The sequence below is a fragment of the Colletotrichum siamense genome (genome assembly GCF_013390195.1).
Source record: "Colletotrichum siamense strain Cg363 chromosome Unknown KSG_Cg363_contig03, whole genome shotgun sequence".
NCBI lineage: Eukaryota > Fungi > Ascomycota > Sordariomycetes > Glomerellales > Glomerellaceae > Colletotrichum > Colletotrichum siamense.
Window position 1 is genome coordinate 5,780,475 of NW_023501016.1, and position 20,924 is coordinate 5,801,398.

A 20,924-nucleotide genomic window follows, 5' to 3' on the forward strand; every position below is an offset into this window, starting at 1 on the left:
TGATCAATAAGACGCCTAAAGTGTTAAACCCCAACATCGGCTAAGAGGTTCGAGCCTTTGTGGACTCCATGGATTGGTCCAACTTGATCATCCGGTTTATGTTGTATCGCTCCTTTGTAACGATACAGCATACTTGTATCCAATTACCAGATATCTCTTCTTCTCCATAATAAATTCGCCAACATCAATAATGATGTCAAGAGTTTTGAAAGTCATCCCAACATCCTTACAGGGGTTACCATGTGGCTGGTATCTCCAGGAGTGGCGCAGTTAATTGGGCCTGCACAGTGTCAAAGCACGCGATAGCACCCCGCATGCACGCGATACCGCCGACCGCGGGTCCGAGAGTCTATGACAAATCCAACTTTCAACATCAACCGAGAGTTCACCTTCACTCCGATAAACCACAACTTGACGGTTTTCGGTGGGCTTCCAAGTCAGTAACAATGGCGTCTCAAACGGATCTCGAAAGCCAAAGAAAGGCGACCGACGAGCGCACGCCGCTTCTCGGGGCCTCGGCCGAGGATGAGGAGGCGACTCGTCCACCTCCGGCATACCAGGATCGGAGGACCGGCGATAACGAACACGACGAAGACCAGGATCCAGAGCAGGTCTACCTCATTGCACCGAGTCCTGATGAGGAAGAAAAGCCTAAGCGTACGACTGGATGGTGGCTATGGAGAGGATTTTGGGCTGTTCTAGCCATCTTCGTCTTGGTTGTTTTCATTAAAGGATGGGTTGACGCGAAGGATACGAATGTGAGTGAAACGAACAGCTCAGATCGCGATAAAGCTAGTCCAGCTGACAGTGACGCATAGTTTGATCTTGGAAAGGCACTCAAGAGAGCCCTGGGCGGTGGCTTGAGCGGCGCTGCTGCCATGGTTCTGCAAGTTTTGACGCTTATGGTATGCCCTCATATTTATTGGTTATGAGAATACGCCCTGACATCTTGACAGCCTCTTCGTACAATTATGAACTACCAGTATCGCTTTGGCACTGGATTTCGAACTGCTACGGCGACTCTCTACCATGACGGAGGCTTCGGTCGCTATTACCAGGGACTTGGCGCTGCCCTCATTCAGGGTTTGTCTCCAGATTGAAGCTTTCCATGCGATCACTGTGACTGACAATTACCAGGCCCCGTCTCCCGTTTCGGTGACACGGCAGCTAATGCCGGTATTTTGGCTCTTCTTGAGTCAAACTCATTCTTGAACCAGCTCCCAACGCTCATCAAGACTGTCTTTGCTTCGCTTTGGTAGGCAATTCCCGCTCAAGATTAAACTTTTGATCATGTTATCGTAAAAGTGTACTGACCCTTTATTGAAGCGCCGCCGCTTTCCGCATGATTCTGACTCCTATCGACACTCTCAAGACTACACTCCAAGCGCAGGGAGCGAAGGGTACTGCCATTCTTCGCCAGCGTGTCAAAACCAACGGTATCGGAAGTCTGTGGTGGGGAGCATTCGCGACTGCTGCGGCTACCTTCGTCGGACACTACCCGTGGTTTGGAACTGTGAGTTTCACTGTTGTCAATATCAGCATACCTCGCTGACCTTTGCAGTACAACTATCTCACCGCCAATATCCCCGAGCCTGACAAAAGCGATATCTTCGTTTGGCTTCTTCGTCTCGCCTTCATTGGCTTCTGCGCTTCTATTGTGTCTGACACTGTGTCAAACTCGTTGAGAGTTGTGAAGACGTATCGCCAGGTCAATGACACCAAGATCTCTTACAGTAAGTTTCTTTTCATGTGTCTTCGCAGGACTATGAGGAACATCTACTAACAGAATACTCCACAACAGCGAAAGCAGCGAAGAATGTCATCGAGAGAGACGGCGTTCTCGGCTTCCTCGGCCGTGGCCTCAAGACTCGCATTCTGGCCAATGGCTTGCAGGGTGTTCTGTTCTCAATTCTCTGGAAGCTCTTCCTTGACCTGTGAGTTGCCTTTCACACTGGGTATTGACTTTTATGCATTTACTGATGTTTCGTAGTTGGGAGAAGAAGACTAGCTCTTAAGAGTAGACCAGGGTATTATATAGTGCAACAAGGCCTTGACCAGTGCTACTCAGAGATATGGGGGCTATTTCGATCGCTCTCACCAAACGCCTCGTTCTCGGCATGGAAATTAGTGATCGACTTGTTGCATGGTCTCCTTCCGATCTTCAGAGTCCGACAATACGTAACTGGCTGCTTTGCGATTACCAGCTGGCATGGATTTTGATTGTTACTGGTCGTGGAACATCTTCTAACCTGTAATGGTTACATTCGGGCGCAAAGGCGTTGTTCATCACTATGTCCTCTTTACAGCGAATGAAAAGAAATGCCTAGGTTTTCTTGCGGCATCGTGTTCCTCATCTGAATGTATTCTTTTCGCCAAATCTGTCTAGAAGACTACCCCTCATGTGTACCAAGTAGGCTCAGGAATCTCGCCCAACAGCTGATATCTTCCAAGCTCCCGGTTCTTGTACGCAACAGGGTCATGCAAGGAGTGCGTTCGGATGTCTCTCCAGAATCTGTCCAGACCAATCTTGGACCCAGTAGCCTTCGCGCCAGTAACCTCAAAGATGCCCGATGTTACCCTCAAGCCGGTGTCAGTTGCCGTGATCTTGACACTTGCAACCCACTCAGCAGCCTCTCCTCTCTCTTGTGCGGTGAGCTTTGCTCTGGTCGTAGGGTCTCCAGAGTGCTTGTACACATTGCCAATCTCTTCGCCAGCCTTATCGGCCAGCGCCGTGGCAGCACGAAGATGAGCCAGGAAGTTGCCATACGTAGACAGAATGTAGAATTCATCTTCCGCCTTGTCCTTGTTCTGGATCGGAATCGCATCAGCAACCGTATTTTATCAGCAGGACTCATGGACTTACGTCTCCACCAAAGGGCCAAGCCCGGGTGTTCTTTCTGGTATATGCGGAAGCAAAGTCTAGTGCTCCCCATGCGATACCGATATAGAAGTTGCTGAAGACAAGCTGAATGCTAATTGTAGAGCCTGTCAGCAACTGAATGATGTCCGGCGTAGTAGACTATCTCACGTTGGTAGAAGCAAGGAGGCAAATGGAATCTTGAGAATCGCGGGATCAGGCTTCTTCTCGGCGGCGTTCCATCCCAGAGCATCAGCCCAAGGGGCTTTGACGTTTTCGATCTTGACGCTTCCGGACTCACTGAGTCGCAGACCGACGTTGTCCCAGTTGTGCGAGAAGATGATGCCTGGCTGATCTGTCTTCACAATGGCGTAAAGATGGTCCTCAGTTCCCTCCAAAACACCCTCGAGCACTGTTAAGTCAGAGATGACACCGCCGGTGTTGAAGTTCTTGAAGCCGTTGAAGACGACGGTATCGCCATCTGAAGTGATCTTATGGTCGCTGTCGCGAGGGTTAACAGCGCCCCCCACGAAATAGTTGTTCGAGATGATGAGGTCCTGAGTACGGTCTGCCTGCTCTGGACTTCCGATCACATTTGCGGTCGTTGACCAAAGCAAGTGATAACCAAGAAGCATTCCGATGGATCTAGTCCAGTTGGTTAGATGCTTAGAATGTCTACTTCCCGGGCCATGGCACTTACCCATCGCCTTTGGCAACTTCTCGGATCACCTTGTATCCCACGCTCCATGGTTGCTCGCCACCACCATACTTCTTCCAGCCGAGAACTTTTAACAAGCCGGAGTGCTTCAAAAGGGCGATCTCTGCGCGAGGTGATTTGTTTTCCTTCTCTCGAACGGCTGCATCTTGAGCCAAGACTGATGCGACGTCTTTGGCTCGCTGCAGCCAGCTGCTCTCGTCTGTTGGAAGGCTCGACCACTTCACCTTGAATTCATCGTAGACGCTAGGGTCCGTCGACGGGACGGAACGAGCGTTGCTTGTCATTTTGGGAGTGGAAAAATGCAGGTTCGGACGGATGAAGAATAAAGCGCTCGTATAGCAAAATACGTAGTAAGATCTCACAAAATGTCAATGATATCCCAATGCAATGCGACTTACTTAACGAATATGTACGGTGAGCTTCGAGAATGCGTCTCTTATCACTTCTTGAGTAAATGTTGAACCCCTCATCTTGTCAGTGAATGCGACAGGATAATGAGATGCCGGCTACGACTGACGCTCTCGCGCAACGCTCCACAGCTATGTTGTGATATGTCGCCATCGAATCCAAAGCCGAGCTACCCATAGCTCCCCACACTAGCTCGAAGAAACCCCATGTCAGCGATAACGCTTCATGCACGGACAGAGTTACTGCGGCCGGGAGACTTTCTGAGACCCATGTTCTGAAGCTCCGGCTAAATGGATATGAGCTCATTATGGTGGGTATGGGGCTACCCTTAGAATCTGGTAGGTTCACTTGATCAAGACGAATATGTCGTCATTCACAAAATATTCGAGTGACTAACGAACGATGCGACCGAATTTTATTACAGTTTGGCAGTTATTCCCATCTACGAGACACAAGTCATGCAATCCTACTGTCATTGTGCCCGCCCTCCAGCTGGATGAAACAAGCTCCCCGTCATGCACCGCCCCAGGTTTAGTCTACGTGTTTGCCCATCGGGTTTTCCTGAGGCTTGACATGTCTTAAATTTTACGACTATTCAACCTTCTTTCTTGTCTTAGGGAAATACTGCGATGTGTCTCCCAATGGTAGTTCAACGAGAGAATCCTTCAGCAGCAGGTGAAATGTCAGGTACCTAGAAGCAGCAGCTCATTAGTGGAAGTTGTGTAGATATGATAGAAGTCTTACCATCCGACAAGGCCTGCGAGAAATGCGAACACTCCTCCGGACTTCTTGAGACCGACAGCGGCAGTGGCGTGGCCGTCTGCTAAGGCGAAGTAGCTTGCAGCAACAAGAACGAAACACAACTCGACGAAAATGAAGATGAGGATGTAAACTACGTTGGTTGGAAGAGTCGCAACCAGGTACGCTAAGACGAAGACCGACCAGACTGGAGAAAGACAGATGTCAGATGTGTTCTTCTCAAAAGCGGATTGGCACCTACTGATCATGAAAAGACCAAGAGCATTGTTGAGCTGTTTTGTGTCATTACCGTAGGCTGCAGCAACTCCAAACGAGGGAGTCAGGATGGCACCATATCCCGCGTAAAATAGTCCTTCAGATCGTGTTAGATGATTCGTCAGACGCCCTCACTGCGGATCGCACGTTTCTGTCGATTCCAAATAAACAATAGACCTACCGAAGGCACTGAAAACACTGTAGCCAAAGCCATTTCCGCCCGTAAGCTCCCACTGGGCTGAGATGAAGAGCCCAAAAGCAGCGAGAAAGAAGAAGTTTGCGATGTAGACGTTCGTAGTTGTGACTCCTCTCCACTCCATCAAACTCAGCGAAAGTGTCGTCAATGTCGTCGAAAACGCCCCGATGGGTAGCGAAGTCTGAGTAACGTATCGTTAGCTAGAATAGCTCCATTGAGCTGAGAACCTAGACTTACAGCAGCTGTAGGCAGAGGCCGGGGTGCCGAAAACCTCGGATAGCTCAAATGGACGGTCTGCGATCTTTCCAGAGCCGGCTCAGGCCTGACGGTCTCAATTGCTTTCTCGCTCGTGCCATTTTGAACCGATGAATGAATAGACATGTTGACTAGAAGGAGTAGCAGAAAGCAGGAAGTGGTGAAGCTAAGTTGAAGTCTCGAAAGTGACGAAGACTCCAGATTATTGGATCACTCATACGAAGTCCAACTTGAAGGCATACTTGAACTAGAGCCCGACGGCGCTGTGTCCGAAAAAAATGAAATTGAGTTTATCTGCATATCCCTGTTTGCTGAACGCAACCTTGCGAATTGAACGCATCTTCGGCAGTTGAACTAAAATAAAGTTCGCAGATCTAAGGAGAATCACACCTCGCGCAATCCATTGGAGAAATGGGGTCTTCGAAACGTGGGGAAAGCTCCAATGGGCCGGGATCTGCCAGTCTCGTCATTCTGTCAACAATGATGCAATTGCCTCAGAAGATGGAGTAATTTGTTACACGCACCACACTTCTTACGATCGAATGCGCTGTTATTCGTCGTAGTCCGTCTAAGCTGGGGTTATCTGAGCTTTGACATGCATCGTCTGGTTGCACTGGAGATCACGACATAGCTGCTATGATGTTGACATTCGACTGGACCTTCCAAGATTACGCGGATTTCAACCAATTAATTAAATCGAGCAAACTCTCTCAGACCCGTTGATACATCTCGGCAGAACGGAATGGCAGATCTCTCGTCCCAATTATCGGGGTAAACAGATCGGCCCCCAATGCCCACATCCCATTGCCTTCAAAGCTGCAAGGGCGCACGCACCTTTGTCGCTCATGCAACACATGTTCGTGATTCTTGGATTCCATCTGGCCGGGACACTTAACCTCGAAGACATCTGGTACACCTCTCAACTGCAGCTTCGAGACGTCTTGCGCCTCTTTTGCTGAACATCTCTGGTCTCTACACCCACATTGTGACCTTTTACTTACCTATCAAGACAACATGGCCCAGCCGCATCCTCTCAACACCGACCCTGACCGTCTAAAGTTCGCGTATGTACTGCCTTCTACGAGATCAAGATACATCAGCTGACTAGCCTCTCAGCTATTGGGTACCAAACGTCTCAGGCGGCTTGATTATTAGCAAGATCCCTCAAAGGACAAACTGGGACCTCGCCAGCAATATTAAGTACGCCAAAGCCGCGGAAAATGCAGGCATCGAGTACGGCCTCACTCAAATTCGCTTCACGGCGTCTTACGGAGCCGCGAATCAACATGAGTCTGTCTCATTTTCTCAGGCCATTCTCCAAGGCACAGACACCATCAAGCTCATCGCTGCCATCCTCCCGGGTCCATGGAACCCCACCGTTGCTGCTAAGCAGATCGCCAGTATCGACCACTACAGTAACGGCAGAATCGCCGTGAATCTGGTATCAGGTTGGTTCAAGGTAGGTTTACTCGGGCCGCCATCGAAATGATTGACACTAAAGCCTTTTCAGGGCGAGTTCACGGCCGTGGGTGAGTGGTGGCTTGAGCATGCAGAGCGATACCGCCGCACGAATGAGTTCATCCGCTGCCTGAAGGGTATCTGGACCGCGCCCGAAGACACCGGCTTCACGTTCGCAGGTGACTTCTACCGCTACAGAGACTACAGGCTCAGCCCAAAGCCGGTACAGAAGCCTCACCCGGAGATCTTCCAAGGTGGCAACAGTGACGATGCTCGCAACAACGGCGCCGAGGTCAGCGACTGGTACTTCATGAACGGCAATGACCTAGACGGTTTCCGTGACCAAATTGCAGACGTGAAGGCTCGGGCGGCCAAGGTTGGGCGTGAGAACGAGGTGCGATTCGCTGTTAATGGCTTCGTCATTGTTCGCGAGACGGAGGAGGAGGCCGTTCGGGTGTTGCAAGAGATCCAGGGCAAGGCTGACAAGGAGGCCGTCAATGCCTTCCGCGACGCTGTTCAGCAGGCTGGAGCGAGCACTTCGAACAAGACGGGAATGTGGGCCAACAGCAAGTTTGATGACTTGGTGCAGTACAATGACGGCTTCAAGACTAAGCTTATCGGAACGAAGGAACAAGTTGCAGAGCGTCTGGTGCTGTTGAAGAGTCTGGGAATCAACTTGGTGCTCACTGCGTTCCTCCATTACGACGAAGAGATTGAACAGTTCGGGAGAGACGTTGTCCCATTGGTAAGACAGTATGAGAAGGAAGGTCGGGGAAAGGATGCGAACTTTGAGATCGAGAGAACTGGGGACGTGTACAAGAAAAGGTAAAATGATGACAAGTTTATACTGAACGAATCTGATAGTTAGGTTTCTAATTCTCATTCCCCAAAATTTATCATTCTACGTGAGGGAGGTGTGCATTATGATGACCTTATAGATGAGAAACTTGCTGCTCCAACAAATGTGCTTGAATATGTCCGAGCCAATAAGTAATTAATTGAAAAACACCCTAAACATTCAGCTCATTTCTGATGGCATTGTAGCCTTCCAACAGAGTTTGTGCTCTTTCAGAGCTTCTGACCTTGAACTGCATTGGAAATGGCAATGGTTCTAAGATCACGTTCGAGTTCGTAGCCTCCGTGTCAAAGGTCACGTCTTTACCGGTCACAGGGCATTTCTTCAGACCCATGTCGAAAGCCCAGCAGACAGCAGCTCCCGCGACGAACATCTCATCGTCCACGAGGTTCTGGCCGAGGCAAGTTCTCCGTCCCCAGCCAAATGTGTGCATGCCTACGCCATCCCTGAAATTGGGATAACGACTCAGGGGTTCTTGATACGTCGGGAAGCCCGGTTCTAGGTATCGATCGGGTCGGTAGTGGTCAGGGTCAGGGTACTTTTCGCAGACACGGTTGATATTCCTGAAGAAACGTTCATTAATACATCTCCCCAAAACGGATAGACATTGACTTACCATTCACAAGCAAGAATGATGGTGCCCTTCTCAATTTTGACACCGTTGAATTCTGAATCTTGTTCGCATTGATGTGGAACACCTTCAAATTGGTTAGCAGCTGCTTTGCATGGACACAACCTTAGGAAATCAAATTGCATTACCAAGAGGAACACCGGATCTCCAGCGAAGTGTCTCCTTCAAGCAAGCCCTCACCGTCGGAAGCTCTGCGAAATCGTCCCTGGTCGGCATCCGATCACCGCAAACCCTGTCGATCTCATCTTGGCACTTCTTCAGCCATTCAGGGTGAAGCGCCATGCACATCAAGAAGAACTGCATAGGTCCAGAGATCGTCACTACCCCTACAAGGCATTGGAAGCCAAGCATGCAGGCCGCAAAGTCTTCGTCCTTTTCACTTTGCATTAGGGTCTCATTGCCTGCCTTCTGCAACTGCTCGAAGTATCGGTATGTCCAGGTATCGCTTGGCAGCTCGCTTCTGCGGTATCGTGCCTTGGCAAGGCGGAACGATCGCAGCCACCATGCGCGCTGGTTCTTCTCCCGCGCCACCTCGTGGTTGCGCCAGGGGTTGTACCGTATGAGGTCGCCAAGGTGCCACAGCGGGGTCATGGTGTTGACGACAGGGCCAGACACTGACATTTGTGTCAGGGTTGCGATGGCGCTGTCAGTCTGTCACCGTACGCCTTGCCGAGGGAGGCGTCATCCCAAGCAAGGCGGCTGATGATCCGCCCCGTTAGCTCGCGGGTGTTACCGTGGAACTTCTCAGGGTCCAGTAGCAGTGTGACAAGCCAGCGCTTGACTTCATTTTCGATGTGGCCGTAAAAGTGCTGCTGGTGTGCTGCAGCCATTGCGGCATGGACCCATTTGCGTTGGAATTTCCAAGTGTCTGGTCAGGTGAAGCTCAGTTAGCTTCTAACCTTACCCATTGATAGTGTCGCGACTGATGAAAGCCCACCACTTACCATGCCGATCCATTAATGCGGAGTAGGCAGGTCCCAGTTTGTGGTCAATCAGAGCCCGGATCTGTGGTCTGCCGGCGAAATTGTTACCATTCTTGACGAGAAGCTCTTGAGCCATCGCTTCGTCGGAGATGATAACAAACTTCTGGCCAAGCATGCTGGTCTGGTAGATTGGACCGAACTCATCAGCCCATTCTTTCAGCTTCAGCCACATGGCAAATCTGGGTAAGTCATGAATACGACCGACGATGGGATACTGTTTGGGACCAGGGAACCTGGCAGACTTCTTGGGGCCTTTGGCATCGTGTGTCGACGCTTTGCTAGACCATCCAGATAATCGGCGAAGAGAGGAAAAGAGGAAGCCTGGCACCACGAGGATGCCCAGGTAGAATATGACCAGAGCAAAATTGTCCATCTCTCTGAAGAGAAGTCTTGTGTATGCAGTCTGGGTTGCTAGCGACGATATGAAGAAGCTAGAAGCGACTTTGCGAGACAGAGAGAGCGCGGTCTTGAACCTAGATATACAAGCTGGAGGATCGTCATCCGCAGGGCGAGACCGTTTCCAAGAAGCTGGGTGGGCTATGGAGCCTCCACACGCGCGCGTTTACACAATGTCACCTACCCTGTCTCTCGTCCGATGCATAGCTGCCTGCTGAACCTCTGTGCCGCATCTGGTTTCGTAAGTTGCATCCACTGAACATTGTATACACGACCGGTGGTGTGGTATGGAGTCGCTGATCTTGACTGTACCGGGCATATCTGTTCTGGACCCGTTTTCAGATCCACATGTCCAGCAATACCACCCCCCATTGTTCATGAGCTAGGAATGCCGGGAAACCGCTCGGCCCAATGGTGCATCCTCTGGATGGCTAGATTCTGCGAAGGGGATGATGCCTTGGCCCGAGCTGATGCGAGCATCATAAACGAAAAGCCTTGCAACACACCCCACCAGCTGAGCCGACACGATGGTGCATGTCTCAAAAGCACAGCGGAAGACATTTGGTGACTGATCCGAAGGATGGTGCGCAGGGATGGGAATCCAATATGACATGCGTCTGAGCCAATACAGTAATACTGTCGATTTTAGGATGACGATCTGTGATCATTTTTTCACATCAGGGAACATGTTGTATGAGTCCGCGAGGGCAGAGAAAACATTTTTTCTTATCTTCCGGCATGTTAGTCTCGCTGCCCTAGAGGAAGAAGCTTGTAAGCTTTTGGCAAATTGATTGTAACCAAGATTTGCTATTTGATGGTGAAAAAGCGATTATTCCGCTCACGAGACCAGGCATGAGGAAAAAGGTGCCTGCTCATTCAGGGACTGGTGATGTACGACCTTGCAGATGCCTGCTTCAGACTAGACCTGAATTCATTCAGCGAGAGAGACACCTTCCTGCAGGGAGGCTACGGAACCTGGACATAGACTGGGCCTCCAATCGTCGAATCCGAGGATGGATGGCGAGCTTACATGCATCCCTTTCGCCGCAAGTGGGTCATTCCAACGGTGCTCGTACGAGCTGGTGACTTCATGGTACCTCTACGCCTCTTTGAAATACGGCTCGTCATATTTGAGATTAGATGCTGATTTTGGGGCTAGTTGGTAAGTTAAGCTAGGCAAATGTGTTTCCCTGAGATGGGATGGCAGGTGCAGGCAAAACGAATCGGAGGGCTACTCGCCGAGTATGACATCGGGCGCGATGCCACGGACCGTACTTAGCTGTCACATTCATCTGAAAGCCCAGGGATATATGCGGGGAACGAAAGACCAGTTGAAAAACGTAAGGGCATCCTTTCGGTCTGTGACCCCAACTCCGGACAGATCAGTGGGAAGTCCGGACGGGTGGGGCCGACGCCGGATTTGCATAAGCGTCTTACGGTATAAGTTTCCGTACTGGTTCAACAGATGGTGGCGTTAAACCGGTCAAGCCACCCTCCCATACAACCAACGTCTTTTTCGATGTCGTTGTTCTGAAACTGTAATCGGTCAATGGTGTGGGAGAGAGATGGGATGGCACTCGTTTCCTGATCTCCACTATCCAATGCAGCCACAGTTCGAATGAGGCTCCCCAGTGGCTAGCAAGGGGCAAGCCGGTTGTCAGTGCCGGCCCCCACGGTTGATCATTTCGGGTCCGAGAGATACCTCATTGAAGACAGGAGCTGATTGAGTACATAACACGTTGTCTGCATTTGATCAAGAGAGATGGTGTGATGCTGCAAAACTCGACAACAATCACCAATCGTTCATTCGTCTTTCACTCAAAGAGCCTAAGAACCAATCACGATGATTTGAAATCAGGTAACAGGCATCGTATCGAACGAGGCGCCTCGCAGCTTACTGAAACGACTTTTTGTCTCCGACCTTGATGATTGGATGTCCATGCCTTCTGATATATCTCTCCAGCCCCGATGAGCAGGTTTCGGGGACATATCCTGCAATCGACTGCCCCAAGTTGTCTTGAGTTCGAATGATCGAGACACCATCCGGTACGCTTCGGTCCCGAACGGCGTAATAGTAAGACATGCAGCCAGCAGTCAAGACATTGAGAATCAGCACCCAACACCTAAGGTAAGCGTTGAAGGGCTTCGGCCTCGCTTTTCGCCTTTCAGTCTCATAGTTTTGCCGAGCCCACCATTCTTACAAACGGTGTTGGTGGCGACTGTCTCATAGATAAGCCTTAAGGATGCTTGTTAGTTGTAAGGGCTTGCCGTATTATGCTAGCCAGCCACTTACAATTCTCAGATGCGTCACACTAGGCAGCCAGTAAGCCGAGATAAAATCCACCGAAAAAAGTGGTTTTGTAATTTGTTCTTTCCCTGCATCCACGATTATGACCTTCACTTCCAGTCCAAAACAAGAACAGGAATTGCCACGTGAACTATGAGACTAGACGGATGTTTCTAATCATTGAGCCAGTGATGTTAAGCAACCCTTCGAGGTCGCAATATCAAGCTTGTCTACTGTATTAGATCTTCTCCACGTCCATCAGTAGATATATCGGAACCCCCTCTTCTCGTAATCGGTGAGATCCCCGAGCTGATCGACGACAGTGACGTCTACTTCGGTACCCTCCTTTCTGTCCCTGATTCTGTTTTCAATTATGCATCCAATTGCATATGCTACCATGCACGCGATAGCCACCACCTCAAACGCCATGATGGCGCTGTATCCGGTCGTGTAATTGGGAGCTTCTCTCTCGATAAAGACTTGAGGCCCTACAATGTTGGCAATGCAGTAAGCCAAGAACACGGTGGCATTGATGGTGAGCTTCTTGGTGTGGCCTGACACGTTCGCCATTGGGAGAGATAGTGCTGCATATTCTGTCAGAAAGCGTTGCCCGACTGTGGAATGCATTACTTACCTGTAGCGTATGGACCCCAGAAAAAGTAGAAGAAGTAGTATGCCATCAAACGGCCTACCTTGTTGTCATGTGGTAGCTCTGTCGGCTGTCAGTGACGGCATTCAGGCAACGGAGCGGGTACGGTACCTTTGATGACAATCGAGCAGACCAGGGGAACGAGACAACAAAGTCCTGCCGAAAGGCATCTCTTGTTTGTCAGCCATCTTTGCGGTATGGCTACCATGAAGCCAGCCAAGCTTTGCATCACCCCCGTCGGCATGCCGAGTAGGGTAGTTTCCAACTTTCCGTACCCGAGTCCCGAGACAATCTGGGCTGCGAAGGTCACCAGGCCACCTGTCGGTACGTTCATACTCAAGAAGAATATGAAGAGTATGTAGGTCTTGTAATCGGTAAAGGCTTCTCGAACTTGGTACCACTTTAACTTCTGTGAGGCACAGTCAGTCCCAATGTTCAAAGGTACTGAGGAATTAACTTGCCCTATTCTCAATACCAGTCATATTGTCCTTGACTCGGTCTAGTGCGATATATTTGTCTTTGCCGGTCAGGAAATTGTCGGCAAGTGGCGAGTCAGGAAGCCAGACGAGTAGAATGGCTCCCCAAAACACAGTGAAGCCTCCGATGACGAGAAACAGAAGCCGCCACGACGCAATTCCAGTCTTCGCATGACCTATGCCGTATGAGACTATCCCTGTCACGAGCTGTAAGCATGTTAGCCGCACGCTTCTTTGGTGATACTGGATAAACAAACGCTAGAGAACCCTGTGAACGTGATAGCCATGCGGACAGGCTGTTCTGATTTCTTGTACCACATGGTGTTCAGGATCGTAACAGCGGGAAACAGTGGAGATTCAAGAACACCCATCAGGAACCGAAGAACCATGAGGCCAGCTGCGTTCTGAGCGGCTGCGAGACACATGACGCAGCCGCCCCACGCTACAACCGCCGTGCCAACTGTCTTGCCGACCGGAAGCTTTTGAAGGACGGCATTCGCAGGGTATTCGGCGATCAGCCATCCGAAGTAGAAGATTGACCCAACTATTGAAGAATGAGCAAGCCGATTGGATGAAGGACGCAAGAACTTACCCCAGCTGTATTGTTGTCCCACCAGATGCGTGTCCTCGTTCATGCCGTAGAGTGCGGCATTCGAAATGAGGATTTTCTGGACTCCGAAATCAGTAGGTGTTACTCCTAAAAGGCTCGATGAGCAGGCTGAGATTTTAACGAACATCAACCGCGGCGATGATGGTGGTTCCCACGATGAGAGGCATCAAACGCCAGTCTATCTTCCGTAGAACTCGTTTGGCTTCAGAGGCTTCATAGTTGGCCCATTCAACTTCATGTTCTCGAAGAAAGATGGCTGCTTGATCGTCCAAGTTGTTCGCATCTTTGATGTCGTGCACTGAGCCAGCTGTGGGCTCCTCCTGGCACGGCTCGATACCAGATCCCGTCTTCTTGATGAACATGGTGTTTGCAATGCACGATTTGATGCGACCTCAAATCCTGTAGATGTCATACGAAGCCCCCAAGACTTTGATGATGTCTCTCTAAGAGAAGAGATCTCGAACTACGTGGAATTGGAATGAGATATTTGCCTGGAGGGAAGATCTGATGACTAGCTTCAGGTAGCGTGAAGCGTCCCGAGCTACTAGCAGCTCTCATTTCCCATTCCTTATCTTAGGCACATAATGTCGAGATAATCCGTCCTTTGCGGGCGTCACACCGATCAGGAAGAGGTGTTACGACAACGGCGGCGTACATTCGTCTGTCGGAGTTTTGTCCGACGTTGTGTGCGGGGTTTGCGAGCCATTGCGGGAGGCGGACTGCGGCTTGCCCAGCTCTCGCGACTGGCAATGATGCCAACTAAATCACTGTTTCGTCCTTCAGATATAAAATTCCTTGATTAGAGACTTAGTTTCGCCCTCTTATCATACAGTACCAGCACAAACAATACCCCAGTCGATTCAGACTCTCCTTCATTATGGCTATCCTTGACTATGAGTACGACTCCAACGCCTTGGCACCAGAAGTCAAGCGAGGAATCGATTTTCTCTACGAGGCAGCAGACAGAAAGGAGGCGTGCGCTGCTTGGGCGGGGTGCTTCAGCAAGAATGCCAAGCTCATTAAGGGTGACTATGGGCCTACTGGAGTTCCTGGTGAGACTTCCACTTCTTCACGTCATTAATTCAATGCACTGACACCAGCCTTATGTCAGAGCTTCAGAAGTACCTCGAAGAGAGCTGGAACAACACCGACTCTCGAGTGCATGATGTTAAGAAGGTCTCGATCATGAACGAGTCACCACTTACTCTCAAGATTGAGGGGGTCACCACGTATCAGAGATCCGGGGGAAAGGAACAGCAAGGTGAATGGACGGCAGAGCAGAGCTATGTCGATGAGGATGGATGGAAGAAGATCTCCCAGTACAAGATCAACTTCGTAAGTTTAACGCCATGACATGAATATTGCTTGGTGTCTAACGCTCATGTCACTAAGAACATGCTCTATTAAAGACGTCAAATGCATCCGTAACACAGGTGGAAGAATAGCCCGGCTATTTAAAATAGAAGCTCAGTCAGAAATTGAACAAATCAAAGCCAGCGATTGACATATTTGGCAAAAGACCCAATCCTTCATAATTCAGGTCCTGGTGCTGGGGTCGATCAAGCATTTCCTCCATCAAGCTGATTACCGCCTGATGAACATGCTGTACGCGTAGATCAACGATGTAGCTCTGCATCCGAGTCTTCCTCTCCCCCTCTAGGGCATATGGTGAACACAGTGACTGGGATGACGGCGACTCGAGCATGTTCGAATTACATGCTTGGCCACCGAAGGCAGGGCCATCGAACACCGACTCCGCCAGGAGCTGAAAGGACTGCAGAAATACTAGAGCCCGAGGCCACCTGATCGAGAACTTCTCCATAGTTCTGTGGCAGCATTCAAAGCCGGAGATGGTATCAGGAAGACTGAAGTTTGCCGTCCTAAGGAGCGGTGGCGTCATTGCGTAACAGTAAAGTAAAATGATCCCGAGTCTGAATTGGTACATCAACTGTAATGAAGTCAGCAGAGTAAGACAACCCGTGGAAAAGCTTGGACTTACGGCAGTCCAAGTCCGGTATATCACCGAGTCATTCTCCTGAGATGACAGAAAGGTACGACACGCCTCGCTGCAGCATTCCACTAATTGACCAACCTCTTCGTGGCCCATCATGCACGGCCGCTCTTGCACCAGGATAGATAAGCTGTAGTCGTACAGTTTTGACAGTGAACTAGGTTCATGGTATACCAAGTCGTCTTTCGGGCTTGAACTCGTGACCGCCTCGATTTTTTCTTTCCATAATTGAAGTTCATCTTTCAAGCGCAGTCGGCTAGTTTCTCTGAATGGATCTGAGGGATCCAGCTTCTGAAGCTTCTTGTTGAAGTGACGAATCTTTGATTGGATACACCTGAGTTGGAATATGTGCCTGTAGAATCCCGTCTCCGTTTCACCGGCAGGCATTTGGGAGGCAATTCGAAAGATCTGAAGTCTGTTAGGTTTGAGGTATATGCAATGAAAGGGAGATTATAGGTTACCTTTTCATCTAGTATCTCGAACATGAAGGGCTGGGGATATGTCCAAGCTGACGCCACGACCTCGTTCAAAATGTGGGAGCTCATAATAGTCATGTTACGGGTATGCTCAAAGTCCACGCAAAGATTTCCAGCGTAAAGATCGACCTCATGTTTGTCATCCATCAGATTTGCACAATTCATGAGAACCAACATAACACTTCCAGAAACAGGGTCTGGCGATGGTCCATGAAATGCATACAGAAGCATCAACAAGGAAGCTTGAGTTCTGATCAGTGGTGACGAATGTCCGGTAACATTGCCCAGGTTCTTGTTCATAGCTTCGTCATGAAGTCTGGATGCATGTACAAGGTGCGGACAGTCTGCGCGGAAGGAGCTGCTCACTAGAGCACCAATGGCTAACACCATTTGAATGACAAAATGGTGACATGTCGCAGCCTCAGACAAACTGGACGAGTGAGTCGCATACGCGTCTCGCCAAGCTACTTCGTCAATGAACGTCCATTGAGGCTGTACATGCCGGAAGTAGATGTTCGTATAGTGGTCCAGCCAATCTTTTCCAATCATTGACAAGACAGTTTGGGGAGTGGTCATGGAGCTGCCGGCAAGCGAGTTGCATGAGAACCGACGCGGCGGTTCATCATTCGGGATGTTGATCTCTGGACCCTCCATATCGACTTGACGTTGTTCTGATTGTAGAACTAGACGTGCACCTCGCGAGGTGTCAGAGATGTATCCACCACCATCAAATGGAGAAGCAGAATCATTATCTCCCTCGGAGTCCTCCGCAGCTTCTTGGGTGCCAACAACGTGGGCCATCATGTTGGTAGGAGGCGGAGATCTTTGCGCTTCCGCCGCGTGCGCCTCCAGCTGGCGGAGGTATGCCACCGGAATTGTCGCAAATGAGCCGGACTTTCTTGCGCCATACGGGACGCACTCCGATCCGCTTCTTCTGCATTCGCCGCATGTGGGCACGGCGTGGTCGCAACGTTTCTTCCGTGTCCGGCAACGAATACAAGCGATCCTCCGCGGGTTCTTGCTTGCTGGATGCATTCTCGAATGTCGAGTCATAGCGTGTTGTTAGATTGCGAGCATGAGTTGGAAGTCCGACAGTGAGTCTGAGGAAGAGCCGCGTGAGTGATTGGCTCTTCAGATATCGGCGTCTCAGTCCGAAATGCGGAAATGATAAGCTCAATACTCTCTTGAGAGGAGATAGTGCCTATCAAACGACATGCAGGCGTATCAGACACCCTTGTAATGTCGTGCTGGATTCGCCAATCAATGCCCCAGTATTCGCTGGAGCTCGCGGTGGTTGGGAATAGACCGGACGAACTGCCAGGGAACCGGCGGATAATGACCACGTCGAGATAGGGGTTTGCGATGAACGAACTCGTCACGAAACATCAGACCCAGTTCTGGCAACAGTAGCCTGTTAGTAACTCTCAGTAGGATGTCACCGTGAATACGCCCACTCATTTTGGACACATCGCGTGATCGATATCTCCTCCATGCACCTCCCCCGCACTCTGAGCCCCCGCAGTTCCATGGCTGTTGATCCACGTCGCTGACGTCTGTTGGTGCCGCTGGCCTCCGCCAAGATGGCGGGCGTGGCGGGCCAAGCTGAAGGCTGTCGGACTTTTGTCCGACAATGTTGGAAACGGCAATCATTGGCGGCGACATGGGCTGCTATTTCATGACAAGAATACTAGCAGAATAGAGAGCTATGTGCCATAGCAATCCAAAGTCATAGCTAATCTACCGTTAACATTAAGATACCAAACTAGCAATCACGATGACTTCTCCACAGGAGCCAAAATCATACATCAATCTCCAGCTGGGGTAGGACGAACAAGATAGTTGGATTATTCCAGTACTCAACGGCTAACACCATAAACAGCTGGCCTTCACCATCACTATTCCCTAAGAAGCAATTAGCCGACGCTGCCCAAGCAATCCTTCTCAACGATGACATTGCGGCCAAGGCTTTAGTCTACGGCCCTGATCAGGGCCAAGACTCCCTCAGAGAAGCGCTCGCCAAATGGCTCAGTGATTTCTACCAACCTTCTGCTGGCTCAATATCTCCGCAGCGCCTGTTTATCACCAACGGAGCTTCCGCAACGCTCTCCATGCTTCTCACAAGATTTACCGACCCAGAGTTTACTAGGGGCATCTGGATGATCGAGCCAACTTATTTCCTAGCATGTCCATCATTTCAAGAAGCTGGTTTCGAGGGCCGAATGCGGGGAGTCCCTGAGGATGACGAGGGCATTGATCTTGACTACCTTCGTAAGGGACTGTTGGAGATGGAAACCAGACAACCACCCGACCCCGCTTTCGTTAGCACCGTGGCGTCTCCAAAGGTCTACCGACATGTCATCTACGTCGTCCCAACCTTCAGCAATCCCAGCGCAAAGGTCATGTCTCTCCGCCACCGGAAGCAGCTGGTCGAGCTGGCCCGGCATTTCGACGCCCTGATCATCGCGGACGACGTGTACGACTGGCTCTGCTGGCCCGCAGACCAAGGAGCATCCGGTTCATCTGAGCTTCCCCCACCTCCCCCGAGACTCGTCGATGTGGACCGCGCCTTACCAGGCGGCAGCCCCTGGGGCAACGCCGCGAGCAATGGTTCCTTCTCCAAGATCGTCGCGCCAGGGGTGAGAGTCGGGTGGGTCGAGGGGTCTCCTGAGATGGCGAAGGAGTTGTGCAGACTCGGGTCCGTCAGATCGGGAGGTTGCCAGGGACATCTGTCGTCCATGTTCATGGGCCATCTTCTGAGCAGTGGGGCGTTGGATGAGCATATCCGGGGGAAGCTGATTCCGACGTATCAGGAGCGGTACCATGCTATGATAAAAGCTATTTCGGAATATCTGTCTCCTGTGGGTATCACTGTTGCGCCAAGGCAATCTGAGGTTGACAATGATGAACCCGGCATAGTTGGAGGATTCTTTGTCTATCTCAACTTACCTCGTGGCTCCATCTCGGGCAAACAGTTTGCAGAGTTCGCTCTAGAACGCCACAATGTGCGAGTAGCACATGGTGAAATGATGACTGTGGCAGGTGACCCGGGCAGTCTGGAGCGGGCAATGGCCAGCTTTGGAGTTGGATTTAGGTTATGCTGGGCGTGGCATGACGTGATTGAGATCCAGGATGGCATCATGAGGCTAGCCGCAGCATTCAAAGAGATGCAAGGGAATCCATAGAATAAGGTTGCATAGAGTAGGACAAAGGGTTCCCTTCCCCAGACGAATATCATGCACCTATCCCCAGCTTCCGATTAATACTGACATTCAACTATTTTGTGCTTTCGTCCATGGAATGACGGTTGACTAGTTCCTCAGTCAAATCGTATTTTCATTAGTCCCACGATTAGTTGATCAAGCCCTCCAAGCCCGAAACACACACAATGAAGGACCATCTCTGCTCATCTCAGAAGCAAAGCCATGCTCCCGACTACTAATACTTCGACAAACAACCACCGAACCATATCGCTCATAAACACGACGCCCTCACGATCAGACGGCGGCCACAGGTTGTCGGTCCAGCAGCAGGATCTCGGACCGCTATCCGCTGGCTCTTCTGGCACTCGGTGTGGATCTTTCCAGATTTTATTCCGCACTGGATGGATCATTGTGGACTCGGAACTCCGACCCCCCTGTCCTGATGTCGATCGATTGCAACATAAACCTCCCGCTGCCCCCTCTTTCTCTCGCGATGTGGGCGAGCAGCCCATCAAATCAATCTTATCAATCTAATCAATCAATCTCAATCGATCCTTTCAAGCACGGCGGCCCGGTTTCTCGCGTGCCTCATCAGTAACATGGTGTTTGAGACACACGCGCGTGGAGATCCATCACATTGAAAATTTTTCTCGCCCCATAAGATGGACCAAAAGCCTCATCGGCAGTTCGTTATTCGGAAGGTTCCTGCCTATCTAGGCTATCAACACCGAATAGCCCACCAGGAATGGTGTCACAATACTTTCAGTTGTCATGATACAGTACTGTTCGTTGTGTGATAAAGACTCAGTTGTTCTCACTTTGAGGTTTGAGAGAAGGTTGTGTCTTGATGCCAACCATCTTAGCCAGTAACTGTGCAGAAAAGCGAGCATGTGATGCTCATTGCTCTCACGAACTCGTTCCTACATGATAGGTATATTCAGCAGACCAGCATGCGATGGGACGTAACCGTCCAAGGTAGGTATTCTCGCAGATGTAAATAGACATCGGGCCCCATTTGAGGCCGATCTAATGCCCAAGAGACACCCCAGAGCCAAGGAACGGCTTTCACCCTTGGCTTTAAAGCTTGGCATCGGGTAGTGGGGGAGTTGCGAGAATTCGTCGTATCCATACCGCTTCACAAGCTCACACTCCAACATCACTGGTGGCTGATCGACATGCAGGCCGTGGCTTTCAGCTGTCCACATTCAACATCACGAACCGGGCCGCTACGGTGGGTCGCAACTACAACTACCGAGAGCCGCGACTGGGGGCTTGATATTTACAGTTGAACCCGAAGGAGGGTCGCGGACTCCTCCGAGCCCCATTTAACTACGAAACAGACCAGGAGCACCTTTTGGTATTTTGATCTGATAACTTTGCAGCATCACTACCCAATCATTGGAGTTACCCTCTAAACCCAGGAGAGGAAAGTAGTACTGTGGA

At 50.4% G+C, this 20,924-nt stretch overlaps 9 protein-coding genes across 9 annotated transcripts; 4 read left to right on the forward strand and 5 right to left on the reverse strand.

Moving 5' to 3' along the window:
* Positions 1-446: 446 nt before the first annotated feature.
* On the forward strand, positions 447-2,015 carry CGCS363_v005518 (uncharacterized protein; the record flags this gene model as incomplete). Its single annotated transcript, XM_036637367.1, has 8 exons — positions 447-758; positions 819-905; positions 957-1,083; positions 1,138-1,255; positions 1,327-1,513; positions 1,562-1,733; positions 1,802-1,934; positions 1,991-2,015. 8 exons carry the CDS (start codon positions 447-449, stop codon positions 2,013-2,015), a joined length of 1,161 nt encoding a protein of 386 aa, XP_036497396.1.
* Positions 2,016-2,397: 382 nt separating this feature from the next.
* Positions 2,398-3,859, reverse strand: soxC (Dibenzothiophene desulfurization enzyme C; the record flags this gene model as incomplete). The annotated part of the gene is made up of 4 exons (XM_036637368.1): positions 2,398-2,808; positions 2,864-2,972; positions 3,029-3,502; positions 3,558-3,859. The coding sequence occupies 4 exons, from the start codon at positions 3,857-3,859 to the stop codon at positions 2,398-2,400; spliced, it is 1,296 nt and encodes a 431-aa protein (XP_036498554.1).
* An 864-nt stretch (positions 3,860-4,723) lies between these two features.
* On the reverse strand, positions 4,724-5,574 carry patA-1 (Acetate transporter protein patA; the record flags this gene model as incomplete). Its single annotated transcript, XM_036637369.1, has 4 exons — positions 4,724-4,929; positions 4,984-5,094; positions 5,179-5,374; positions 5,431-5,574. 4 exons carry the CDS (start codon positions 5,572-5,574, stop codon positions 4,724-4,726), a joined length of 657 nt encoding a protein of 218 aa, XP_036498832.1.
* Positions 5,575-6,462: 888 nt separating this feature from the next.
* On the forward strand, positions 6,463-7,735 carry sfnG-1 (FMNH(2)-dependent dimethylsulfone monooxygenase; the record flags this gene model as incomplete). Its single annotated transcript, XM_036637370.1, has 3 exons — positions 6,463-6,512; positions 6,565-6,907; positions 6,959-7,735. The coding sequence occupies 3 exons, from the start codon at positions 6,463-6,465 to the stop codon at positions 7,733-7,735; spliced, it is 1,170 nt and encodes a 389-aa protein (XP_036498833.1).
* A 181-nt stretch (positions 7,736-7,916) lies between these two features.
* psoD-1 (Cytochrome P450 monooxygenase psoD) lies at positions 7,917-9,749 on the reverse strand (the record flags this gene model as incomplete). Its single annotated transcript, XM_036637371.1, has 5 exons — positions 7,917-8,325; positions 8,379-8,460; positions 8,522-9,007; positions 9,052-9,261; positions 9,338-9,749. The coding sequence occupies 5 exons, from the start codon at positions 9,747-9,749 to the stop codon at positions 7,917-7,919; spliced, it is 1,599 nt and encodes a 532-aa protein (XP_036498830.1).
* Positions 9,750-12,317: 2,568 nt separating this feature from the next.
* Positions 12,318-14,156, reverse strand: CGCS363_v005523 (putative transporter; the record flags this gene model as incomplete). The annotated part of the gene is made up of 7 exons (XM_036637372.1): positions 12,318-12,643; positions 12,694-12,771; positions 12,820-13,117; positions 13,203-13,391; positions 13,442-13,728; positions 13,777-13,852; positions 13,920-14,156. The coding sequence occupies 7 exons, from the start codon at positions 14,154-14,156 to the stop codon at positions 12,318-12,320; spliced, it is 1,491 nt and encodes a 496-aa protein (XP_036498831.1).
* Positions 14,157-14,671: 515 nt separating this feature from the next.
* CGCS363_v005524 (uncharacterized protein) lies at positions 14,672-15,201 on the forward strand (the record flags this gene model as incomplete). The annotated part of the gene is made up of 3 exons (XM_036637373.1): positions 14,672-14,846; positions 14,906-15,129; positions 15,187-15,201. 3 exons carry the CDS (start codon positions 14,672-14,674, stop codon positions 15,199-15,201), a joined length of 414 nt encoding a protein of 137 aa, XP_036498836.1.
* Positions 15,202-15,369: 168 nt separating this feature from the next.
* On the reverse strand, positions 15,370-17,085 carry CGCS363_v005525 (uncharacterized protein; the record flags this gene model as incomplete). Its single annotated transcript, XM_036637374.1, has 4 exons — positions 15,370-15,374; positions 15,511-15,742; positions 15,794-16,213; positions 16,267-17,085. The coding sequence occupies 4 exons, from the start codon at positions 17,083-17,085 to the stop codon at positions 15,370-15,372; spliced, it is 1,476 nt and encodes a 491-aa protein (XP_036498837.1).
* A 970-nt stretch (positions 17,086-18,055) lies between these two features.
* CGCS363_v005526 (Uncharacterized protein) lies at positions 18,056-19,463 on the forward strand (the record flags this gene model as incomplete). Its single annotated transcript, XM_036637375.1, has 2 exons — positions 18,056-18,102; positions 18,161-19,463. 2 exons carry the CDS (start codon positions 18,056-18,058, stop codon positions 19,461-19,463), a joined length of 1,350 nt encoding a protein of 449 aa, XP_036498834.1.
* Between the last annotated feature and the right edge of the window lie 1,461 nt (positions 19,464-20,924).